The sequence below is a fragment of the Ptychodera flava genome (assembly GCF_041260155.1).
Source record: "Ptychodera flava strain L36383 chromosome 23 unlocalized genomic scaffold, AS_Pfla_20210202 Scaffold_24__1_contigs__length_23054250_pilon, whole genome shotgun sequence".
Classification (NCBI taxonomy): Eukaryota; Metazoa; Hemichordata; class Enteropneusta; family Ptychoderidae; genus Ptychodera; species Ptychodera flava.
Window position 1 is genome coordinate 5,300,626 of NW_027248278.1, and position 11,760 is coordinate 5,312,385.

At 37.4% G+C, this 11,760-nt stretch overlaps 1 protein-coding gene across 1 annotated transcript in view; it reads left to right on the forward strand.

Moving 5' to 3' along the window:
* LOC139124445 (ATP-dependent RNA helicase DHX30-like) overlaps positions 1–11,064 on the forward strand; it is a 28,595-nt gene extending 17,531 nt beyond the window's left edge. The window contains exons 16-22 of the mRNA XM_070690581.1: positions 1,824–1,980; positions 3,043–3,161; positions 3,852–3,952; positions 4,144–4,231; positions 5,299–5,407; positions 5,975–6,159; positions 6,781–11,064. Coding sequence (XP_070546682.1) covers positions 1,824–1,980; positions 3,043–3,161; positions 3,852–3,952; positions 4,144–4,231; positions 5,299–5,407; positions 5,975–6,159; positions 6,781–6,954 — 933 coding nt within the window. The 3' untranslated portion in view covers positions 6,955–11,064. The remainder of the gene's footprint in view (positions 1–1,823; positions 1,981–3,042; positions 3,162–3,851; positions 3,953–4,143; positions 4,232–5,298; positions 5,408–5,974; positions 6,160–6,780) is intronic.
* Positions 11,065–11,760: the final 696 nt, after the last annotated feature.

The following is an 11,760-nucleotide window of genomic DNA, read 5'->3' on the forward strand; positions in this document are numbered from 1 at the left end:
AAATAACATAGCAAGATTTTTAAAAATGGTGGGAAACTTGAAATGAACAAAAATCTATCCGATTTCTTGCCTATTCTGCCTCAAGCAAACGTTAATGACTATATTGTTCAATTTGCAGATTGCAATGAATATCTGAGGAAAAGTTATGTTTACAGAGTGTGTTCAGGGGCCTTCATATGTTCATGTCTTTGTTCAAATGCAACGTATTGGACATGTTGTGCCTCTTTCATGGGTGTTAACCAACTTGACCCGACGGTGACCTATGAACTTTGGAAGGAAAAAGGTCAATGATAAGGACTTATAATGATGAACATGTGTATAAATACACCCATGACTGTATGCTATACCGTACACTGGTGTCTGTGATTTCTGAATGACATTACATCCAATGCTCATTGGTATGACTCAGCAAGTCTTTTCTAAGAACCCTTGGAAACTTATAACCTGTATGCTATTCAGAGGATGAACTCAGCATGTAATTGCTACTTCAAAGCATGTCTTGAGTCACGTTGGGGGACTGTATGTGCGTGGGTGTAAATGACAGCTTTTTGTTCCTGAACTAGTGAAGCAGCGAAGAGTTGAACGACCACTTACGGTACAGATGACAATTCCGTGATTTACTTTGGTCAGTAGTTCAGTCAAATGGCTTCCATTCTGCCAGCACACGACGGCTCCCTTAGGCAAATTATCTTCTATAGTCTGTGACACTGTAGACAATCAGTATGAGGTCACTTGCCCAGAACCTTGCCACAAGTGTGCTATGTTTCACAAAAATTTAAATGTAAGTCTAGCATTGTACTCTAATTTTCAATAAAAACAACAAAACTGCTCATTAGACTCCGGGAAGATTACAGCCTGGAAATATTTCATCACCCGCATCCCCCTTGAAATCAACCACTTAATTTATCCCTCCAGTAATTGACTGTGAATGCCATTAGAGGTACTCCATTCTCATAGACTACAGTCTCAGTGATACTGATCACATGTACACCACATGGGATGTGATTTACATGATTTTTTTGTAGGTGGGAAACCTTTCACAGTCAAGTGAGCAGTTTTATGGTTTTAACAGAAAATCAAAGCATTACGCTAGACCAAATTGTAGAGTTGTACACCAAAACTTCGTAGAGGCCCTAAACAGTACTAGTGAGGTCACTGAATTTGGAATGAAGTCATCCAAGGACAAAAATAATGCCATCATGGGTGGTTTGCCACAGGTACATCAGGTATAAATGTCATTGACAGAGATATTTGATTAATCCGTCTGGAAATTAACAATAATTTGTAGTCTACACAACAATTGGCAAACTTGTGTAGTGAATGCTGGTGTGATGGCACCTCTGTAGTGTAGTGGGTCCAATTTCGTCCCACCATTGCTGTCGACCTAATTGGCTTCTGCAATGATTGGATAGCAACATGCATGCCATCTAGGTCAACTTCAATTGTAAACTGTCTCGGTATGTCCTGCAATCTGTAGTTCTTTATACAGAGTCCTTTTTGAAGAGGGAGACTGGATGGGGGTGGGGGGGGGGTACTTTAAGCTGCTTCAAGTAACTTGCTGAGAAAAAGTAGTAATATCGTTATCATTATGGCAAGACAAACATCTGTGTTTTTCTGTGAATTGGGTCACTCCTCTATTAAGTGTTTTGAAGAACATTCTATAACAAAAACTAATCATGCATGATAGACTGCAGTTGTATCATCGTTATTTTTTGCAAATTTCCATAGCCATAAGTCGGTAATAAAAACACACCAGAAGATGTTTTATCTTTTGATTTATTGAACTGTGTTTTGTCATTGTATTGTTATCACTTTCTTTACAGATAAGGCAACACTTTGCTGATGGATCTAGGAGTGATCACATTAGCCAGCTAAATGCCTTCAACACATGGCAACGATATGCTGAAATCAGCAGACAAGACGGCTGGTCCTTTGCCAGACAGAAGTACCTCCATCATGGCAGCCTAAGCTTTATTCGAGGTTTGTGAGTTGTCTCCACCTCCTGACTGTCTACATTACCGGGGGTACACATTTTTACCCATTCACTGCAACAACTTGGTACAGTCTAACTGTTTTCAGTGACAGAGGTGGATCGCTACATTGGGAAATAGGGATGATGAGACTAAGCCAGGCGCAGAACTCATAAGAATAATTTCATCAGTGTAACTTATTATCCTTTGCAGTCCGTGTAAAACCTATTTTTTTTAGGTCTGTGTGACCGGGGCAATGTGCTTCACAGACATTGCTATGTTCATGAGTTACATGCTTGGAATGACATTTACTAACGGCTTAAGGTAATACTAGCTTCGAAATTTAAAAAACTTTTTCTCAAACTTTCCTCAAGGAAACTTTCAACCATTCCCTTGTGAAATCAAGAATAAAAATCAGAGATCACTATACAAAATTTGGTACTGATGCTTTAAATTCAAAATGGCTGTCATCCCTTTGTTAAGTCGATGTAGAAAAAAGAATTGATTTTCATGAAATAAACTAGTGAAAAGTGTATTTACTGAATGAGCTTCAAGATGAGACCCCACATGTGGTACAACAAAAAATTATTGTAAAAGTTTGTGAGTCTGAATATCATTGCCAAAGGTATATCCTACGTATGTACGAGTCTTAGCAAAAAGGTATGTGTCAGTGTCCGAATATTTTGTATTTTTCATATCGGCCATGGTCATAACTATATGTACATGTATGCAGAGTAATTCTGATTACAGACATTGTAATATCATTTAGATTCAACTCATTTCTGTGTGTACACCCAGTGTACATCAGTCTTTCAGATATGTGACCACAGCTATGGCTAGAAATCGCACAACTGCATACAGTTACGTACGGACTGATTGGATGCAGCTCTTTCAATACAGCTCTGAAATTGTCTCATAATTACAAGCGCTGTGGCTGAGATGTTGTGACAAGAACTGATTAGGTCATTTTGTCATGTCCAGTGATCTGCCTACTGACCATTTTGCCATATTCAACACAGCACAGGGAGATACCGGTATATTGAAACATGTATTTTGTCTTTTGTCTGTACAGGTTTACGGAGGCAATTCTCAGACAATCTCTACGATGCTGGTATGGTATATTATCAACAGAGTGGCCTTAGCTTCGATGATATCTGTAACAGCCACAGTGGTGACCGACAGTTGATCACGGTACGTACATGTATCTGTTCCTGTACTCTTGTTTTAGACGGTGTCCGTATGCTCCTGGAAAGTCCTTGAATTTAAAAGCCTCCTGGAAAATCTTTAAAAAGGTCCTTGAAAGATATTGAGTCCTGGAAAATTGATTATCCACGTATAATTTTCAAAAATGACAAAACGACAAGTGACAGTTGTGATATTGTGAAAATGATCTGTAAAATGGTATTATAAAATGATATATTGTGAATAAGATATCTGGAAAATGGTATACTGGACCTCAAAAAGTCCTTGAAATTCTTTGAATTTCCATCGACATTGGGTATATGGAACCAGTGCAAACAGGTATTATGCCGCATAATCAAGACCAAAATTTGAAGTTCCATTTTAGACTTATTGCAGTTGCATTTTCAACTCTCAGACTTGACTAAATCCCATTTTTGACTAACTCCCATTTTAATTCGTAGTCGCATTTTCAACTTTGGAACTTTTATTTTTGACTAACTCCTATTTTTCAATAAGTCCCATTTTGGACTCGTAGTATCCAAGCAAGCTTAAACACTTCATTCAATTGTTGGCGGTTCTGACTCTGAAACACTTCATTCCATTGGTTGAAACTGGCTGTTCTGAATACAAGGCTTTCCTACCACAGAGTTATCTTTACAGTTTCACTTTGAAATTTCTTTTCAATTTCTTCCACTTCAGGGAGTCTTAGCCGCAGCTCTGTATCCAAATATAGTTTACATCAGAAGAGGCGAAATCATCAACGACAAACTCAAGATGAAAAATGTCACCTGTAAAGATTTGTAAGTTGTATTGAACTTGACACTCTGGTTGTTTGATTGTGGAAGTCCCCTATTGAATGTGGAAAAACAATAAGAAGAATTGAAAAAACGGAATCAAGAAACCATTGATATCATTTATCAGTAGGAGTTCAGATTACACTGATATCCTGATACGTGTACATATCAAACTTTGTTTTGTGTTTTGACTACAGGGACAACAATCGCGTACTCATACACTCTAGGTCATTGAACTCTGACGAAACCGTATTTGCACATAGATGGTTGGTGTACTTTACAAAGGTAAGTTGGTGATAGGGGTTATAGGCCATGAGAATGTAAAGACCAAGGCGTATACAGTTAAATTAAAATCAGAGAGGGGGAGGGAAAGAATGAGAAGTGGAAGTAGGAAAGAGGGGGGTGGGGGGAGATTGATTGATTGATTTTTTAATGGGTTATACAGGATATAAGAGTTTATTTCAGGGCAAAGGCAGCATGAATTTTCATATTTGATATTTGCATATGTCAAACATGGTATACAAATCAGTGATGTCTGACAAAACAGACAGAAAGAATCAAATAAGTATCCAGAATGCAACATGTAAGATTTTCACACATGCTAGCGTGTGTGCTAGCGTGAGTGCTTCACCAGCTCTACGGCGAGTGGAGAGGGCGCAGTCAAAATTGTAACATCCTTAGCTCGGTTATTGAACCAATCTGTCTTAAGATTGGGGATTTAGTCGAGCGGGTCGTCTGTTGTCCTCTGCGCTAGGTGATTGGGTGCCGTGCGTTGTGGGTTCGAGTCCCGGTTGAAACCATCGTATTTATCAATTGGATTTCAAAACTCAATAATTTTTTTTTATTACTATTCTGATAAATGTTTTTATCATTTCTTGAGAAGTGTTTAAATTATCATTTCTGGATGATTTTGTTACTGTCATACCTGCAAGACTGAATAAGACAGTACCCAAAGTGAAGTCAACATAATCCTAGGGGGTCCAGTGGTTTCAAAGAGATACAGGACACTCCCCAGGAACTCATTGTTGTCATAATGGAGATTGTACCCAGTGTACCTTAGATGTAGCATGATAATAATCCTTTTAGCGCTGTAATTTTTCTAACCAAAATTTTGTGCATGAATTTTCTGATTTGGGGAAATTTTTTCAACGATTTTGGAGCATTTTGGCATAAATTTTTATTGGCCACAGTTTTGATCAACATTATTAGGGAATCTGAAAAAAATAGCCTGCGTTGCATTTCATAAAGGCAACAAAAATTAACTCAAAGGGTTACATAATGTACATGTTCTTCCACAGCCTCTTTTGTGTGATATTATATAACTGGACATAGATACTTGGATTTGCTTTCAGACTAGGTCCACTGCCACGTTTATCCGGGACAGTTCCATGGTACACCCACTAGCCATCATCTGCCTGGCTGGGAAATCAATCAGTGTTTTACCCGTCAAGCAGGGAGAAGGTGAGAGTTGCTTCAATGAAGTTAAAAGTTATCGTCCAGTAAAGTTATGTATTCATTGCTCTGATAGAGTTTGTGTGCGATGCGTGATTGCGAGTGTCTGAGTGTGAGTGCTTCATGAACTCTACTGGTGAGGTCACAGTCAAAATTGTAACAACTTAGCTCAGTGATTGAACCACTCTTTTTAAAGGTGGGGATTTGGTTGAGTGATTCTGACTGTGAGATGTCTTTACAAGGTGACATGGTGCTGTACGTTGTGAGTTTGAATCCGATCCAAAATCTACTGTATTACCTCAGCAATCTTCGTACAAAGGAGGATAATTCATTTGCTGCTACATCCTGTGTTAAAGCTATGGGGAAAAGTAAAGCTATGGGAAAAAGTAAAGCTATGGGAAAAAGTAAATTTTCGATTTTATACAGAAATAAGTCAATTAAAACTTTGTTAACTCCTTAGGTTTCAAATTAAAAGCACACAAGCAGAGGCCTAGCAAAGTATTTTAAAAATTTGATAATCCAAATATTATACAGGTGCATTCTTCCTCGTTTAATTCTCTCATTTTGTTTCTGCAGCAAGGTATTTTGAAGAGAGGCAGTTGGACCAACATTCAGGACCTGCCGTAAAGCTTGTTCTCGATGGAAATGATAAGTTAGCATTCTTTGTGACGGCAAGGGAGGCAGAATTGTTGCTGGATCTGGTGGAAGAGATTGACAAGATGATTATGGAGTGTTTATCGGTGGATGAAATATCCCATCTGGTAAGTCTGTAATGAAGTGACCAACAATGCATGAAATGTCTAATTTGATAAGGTTATATTATGAAGTGACTGACACGGGATTGAATGAGTAATTTGATATTACGCTATTATGCAGTATCTGATAGTGGATGAAATTTCTGTTTTCCAAATTGGGATGGCTATTTACAGTATCTCATGATGAAAATTTCTGATTTGGTAAGTAACTGACTTTGGATGGAGTGAGTGATATTATAAGGCTATTTGTCTTATACTGAATTAATGAATTTGTGAATGATATCACAGGGTATTTTAAGTAGATAAATATCTAATTTGATAAGTCCATTGTTACAATGTTACACAGAATCAAAACGGCATATGTTCAGTGAATTTATATTGGATTTCATATTATCCCAAAATCTCTCATGAATTGATATCAATTTAACAAAGATCCATGTTTTCCGAGCAATAATGTATAAAATGAAATATAGTCTGATTGATAATAATCCTCCAGGTTTTTTATCATTTTTCTACCTTAAAGTTTTGTAACCTATCAACAGCGTAGAATACTAGGAATTCAACCCCAGAGTAGTTGTCTTAGAGGGATGATGGCATTAATTTCATTTTACCATTGGTCATTTTTAGACGCAAAGACAGGACGAGCAACACACAGAATTGCTAGAACTGGTCCGTAAACTAGTGAACATGGAGCAGGAACCCTACATCCAGGGAGAGCGGACAGAAGAACGGATCACAAGTGCCTCCGAAGTTCAAGATCTCCAGGAGAACAGAAATCTCTGGAATCCAAAATGGTGGTGATTTCATGATTGACAGTTGTAAGATAGCTTGCGGCTGATGATGGATTGTGTTTTGCAGTTCTAGGGGTCACAGACTATAAACCTGATGCATGAGAAAGGCAATTCCTTCATATAGAGATGAGAGTTGAAAACACAAGTTATATTCTGTGTATCCCAATTGCAAAATGGAAATTCAATTTATCGTGACCTGGCTTACATAGTTAGGATTTTAATGGAACAGGGTGTGTGGGTGGGGGGGGGGGGGGGGGGTCAGCACCAAACAAATGTAATACCTACATTACATCATATTTGTGAGTCAGTCTCGCCAATGCATTGTTCTGATTGGACGAGCTAACACTAGCTATCGTAAAAAATTGTTTTACCATGTGCTAAAACAGAAACCTGACAGAGAGCAGGAAAACTTGGCATTAGAACTACCGGTAGCTCAGTTCTTAAATTATTATTCTTCAATTGAGTGTTGTCAATTCACTGTGCCATAGCCAAGTATGATTGCTATGTATCCTTGATGCCATCATTGGTTGGCTGTAGGTGCTGAATTTCTGTTTGACGATTGCTTAATGTTATATTCTGCATTCTCCCTTTCTTTCTTGCTAAAAATAAAGAGAAAAAAGCGTTGGTGTCATAAACGCAAATATTGATATAATGTAATTAAGAGCAACAACCCCTTCAAAGGGGAGTATACATGCACTATTGCGGTATTATGCCGAAATGGGAAGAAATGAAGCTTAAGGTAGAACGCACCTCGGGGACAGACATTCGGACTCAAACTTTTCTAATTCTCTTCTGATATGCCACATGTGGGGGTTCACTTTAAAGCTCTTGGTGAAAGAAAACTTCACTGGCTTAGTTTTTCGAAATTCGAAAATTTTTATTTTTCCCCATAGAGTTAACACAGAGATGGCGGCCATTTTGAATTTCTAATATCAGTAAATCTTTGGGAATTTATATCTCTAGTCCCAAAATTTGCATGGTGACCCCTTATTTTTATTCTTGATTTTGAAAGGGAATGATTGAAAGATTCCTTGAGGAAAGTTAGAGCAAAAGTTTAAGTCTTTCACTTTCGAGGTGCATACTACCTTAAGATAATTTGTACAGAAATGAAGCAGTTGAATTTTCTCTCAAGTTGTAAAAACGCCTTCAACCAAAGTGTAACTTAATTCAAAACCCTGCATGAACCCATCAATTTTTAAGAAATGAAAAACGTGACAAAAAATACATTAGAAATTGCAAATATCATATATACCAATCTGAATGAAATCTGATACAGATATGGTGACATTTCCACCTTTGCTTGTTCTTTTCCATTGGCGATGGTCGCCTTACTACATCTGACCCACTGCTATGAAAGATCATGTTCAAATCTTGTGCATTGGCCAGAACAGTAGACTGAAAGATCCGTCGTTTGAGAGCGCTCTGTGCTCCCCTCTATCCCTTACTTGAGGGCGTTTGAGGGCTTGAGGGCAACATTCCCCCTCGGGGGGGGGGGGGACATATCACCCTTAAGCAATGGATCTGTCAGTTTACCAGAACAGATGACCTGTTTGAGAGAGGTTTACAACTGCCACATGCAATAGATTGCCTTTGTCCAGAACAGCTCACCAATCAGAAAGACGTGTGCAGCCACCACTTGCCATTTGCAGGAGCCAATAAGGTTGCGTTTTGTGTAAAAATGCAACCTCATTGGCTCCTGCAAATGGCAAGATGTGAACCTATCTTCTATGGCAGTGGATCAGATTGAGATGACGAACAGCATGTGGTGGATGTACACCTCTTTCTGATTGGTCAGCTGTTCTGGCCAATGCGCACGATCCTAACTGAACACCAATACACCTTCATGTATACAGGTAGAAACGTCTCCATCTCTTCATCTGGCTTTAATCAGATTGGATCTGCGCCAATCAACAACATGACAATGTCATCATATACCAATGCCCGTAAGGGAATGGGAGATAAGACTGGTGTCAGACAACAAATATACGTATGTACTTATGTTGGTGACGGTGGTATTTCAGTGCCTATGCATATATGTATATAAATTATGTATGTTTGTCTACATGCACCAGTATATACTGATGTACGCATGCATGTACAGGTATATTCTAATGTGTATTTATTTATATATGCAACTATTATTTGCTGTACAGATGTATGGATGTTTGTTTGTTTACATATGAATATGTATTACTGTTTGTGTTTTTTCTTGCTTTTAATTTTTAGCTCATATTTGGTTTTGTATATAAATACCAAAAAGAGCTTATATGATGAGTCGGTGGCGTCTGTATGTCTGTATATTTGTGGGTATGTATGTGCGGATGTATGTCCGTCACACACAAAGGCTCCCATACCGCCAAAGCTACCATCTCAGTATTTGGTGTACAGGTAGATGTAGGGGTTGAGATTTGAATTTGTTCAAATGAACACATCAGTGTCAAAAATGTGCAAATGAGGTAAGAAAAAGTGAAATCCTGTAAATGTGCAGGAGTGATGGCATGTCAGTAAGAAAAAGGCCAACTCCACTGATCTTGAGTCATTTTCTGTCATTGTTTTTGAACTGTTACATATTAACAGACCTGCTGAAACCATAGACAGTAGAGGGGGAAGACCGTCTATACTCAAACTAAGAGGGGCTTGTTTCTGCTATGCATGTTGCTAAAGTTGACCTCCAGTACCTAAAGTTTCAGACCTTAATTACTTTTGTCATTCTTGTTTTTCTGCTTTAAATATTTCTTGTAGTTTTTCTGGTTGTACTGTGCAGAAATCATTGTCATAACATCAACGTAGAATTTTCCTGCACTGAACAGATAGAAACAATACTTATTGTTGATCATTGGTAACCTATACTGGTATATACCAATTCTGATCAAATTTGAGCGACACCGTATAATTGCGGTATTTTTAATTGATAGAACAGCAGAAAAAATTTATATAGAAATGGAACAATGCTGTTGATTGATTCTTTGCTTTTCCCATGTGTGATGTAATCTTTTATGTCATGATACTAGGGATAGGATAAATCAATAGTTATGAAATCACCAGAAATGGAATCACCAAGAGTAAGGGACTTATAACTTTTGATGATTTTTTCCCCTGTATTTTTCTTTTGTATGTTGATAACAAGTCATTGTTCTACTCAACAAAGCATATCAAAACACCAGCTATTTAGCTTGTCAACACAGTGTCTACTTGTCAATAATAACAATGTAGTCTTCACATGTACAGGCTGAGTTGACAAGCTGAATACTGTGTATCTCAACATGCTTTGGGGTGTTGAACAACTGTAGCTGACATTTACAATCATTAATGTGAAAATACTAAAATAATTAGTAAAAATTACAGCGACTGGCCCTCTTATATCTGCATCCAATTAAGAGCAATGAAAACATTTTGGAATATTGCAACACCGTAGGGCAACAATTTTATATTTATGTTTGAGTAGAATCAACAACAATTATCATCAAGCGATGGAATAAATTACATCCATGTCAACATCATCTCATTGCGAATTGTATGTGTGTTTATCAAGAAAACAAGAAAGAATGATGATGGTTTGATGAACACAATTGGAACTTATTTGGGATAATTGGATCTTTATATTTTTCAAATTTCTTAAAAGTGTTAGGTGCCTTATAGCTGAATGTTGTAATATTAGTTCAAACGTGTTGATGATATAAAGAGTTGTAGCTGTTGATGATCTTTATAACACTATTTGTGTTTAACACGACTGGAACCAATGTTGGATAATTGGATCTTCATATTTTGTCCAATTTCTCAAAAGTGTCAGGTGCCCTATAGTTGAATGTTGCAATATTACAAATTACTCACAAAAACAAGTGTGTAACTTAAAAAGAAAAGTAAATGAGGTTACATTAGCAGATTGAATCGACATTACATCACCATCCAATTATCCCAAATAAGTTCCAATCGTGTTGTTTTTAGTGTCAGCCATGACATTGTTTTTTCTGTGGCCACAGGACAAATATGCTCTGTGACTTGCCTTTGTAGAAAATATCAACTGCCAACAGATATATGTAAATTTTTTTAAAGACTTTGTGGAAAAATGGAAGTTTTCTGTGCTGTTGTAAAAAAATAAACGCAGTTTCTTGGTATTATATTGCTGTTCATTTTATGATTTATTTTGATTTTTTTTCGGGGGGGGGAGGGGGGTTAAATCTCCACTTCCATTCTGGATAACTCGTAAATTTATAAGTCCCGCATGTTGCACAGAACTAGTTAACATTTTGAGGCACTTGGCCAGCTTAAACTATTCAGCAGCGTGGTTTGGCTTGAACGTATCGTTATAGATGCTGATTGTGGACCTGTTTTTAGCTGTGAAATACGCTCGGTTTTTTTAAAATGCCATCTTTACCAGTCTGGTCCCAGCATCTGTTTAGTGGTAACACCCCGGGGGTAACACCTTCCAGTGGTACCTCAATGCTAAATTTGGTCCTGAATAAAGCGAGCGCAACACTTTCACCCAGTTGTCTCACAACTCTCATTTTTAGTGAGATTTTTTTAAAATACTTTTATTTCCGTTTTTAGGTTGGACTCTTTTCTTTGCTTTAGCTTGTTTTTATCGATTGGTTTTAATTACACTTTTCAGTGAGTAATTTTGTATTATTTTCGATTTTTTTTAAATTTCTGCCTGTAATTTTCTGTAATGTACACACCACTGAGACAAGGTGTGTAGTGGTCTTTAAACGATAAATTATTATATCATTATTGAACATCAGAAAGTCGGTATAGTATGCGCTGTTGATGTCATCTAGCAGAACGTGTAGACTTTACTTAATTTGTCGTTCATATTCTT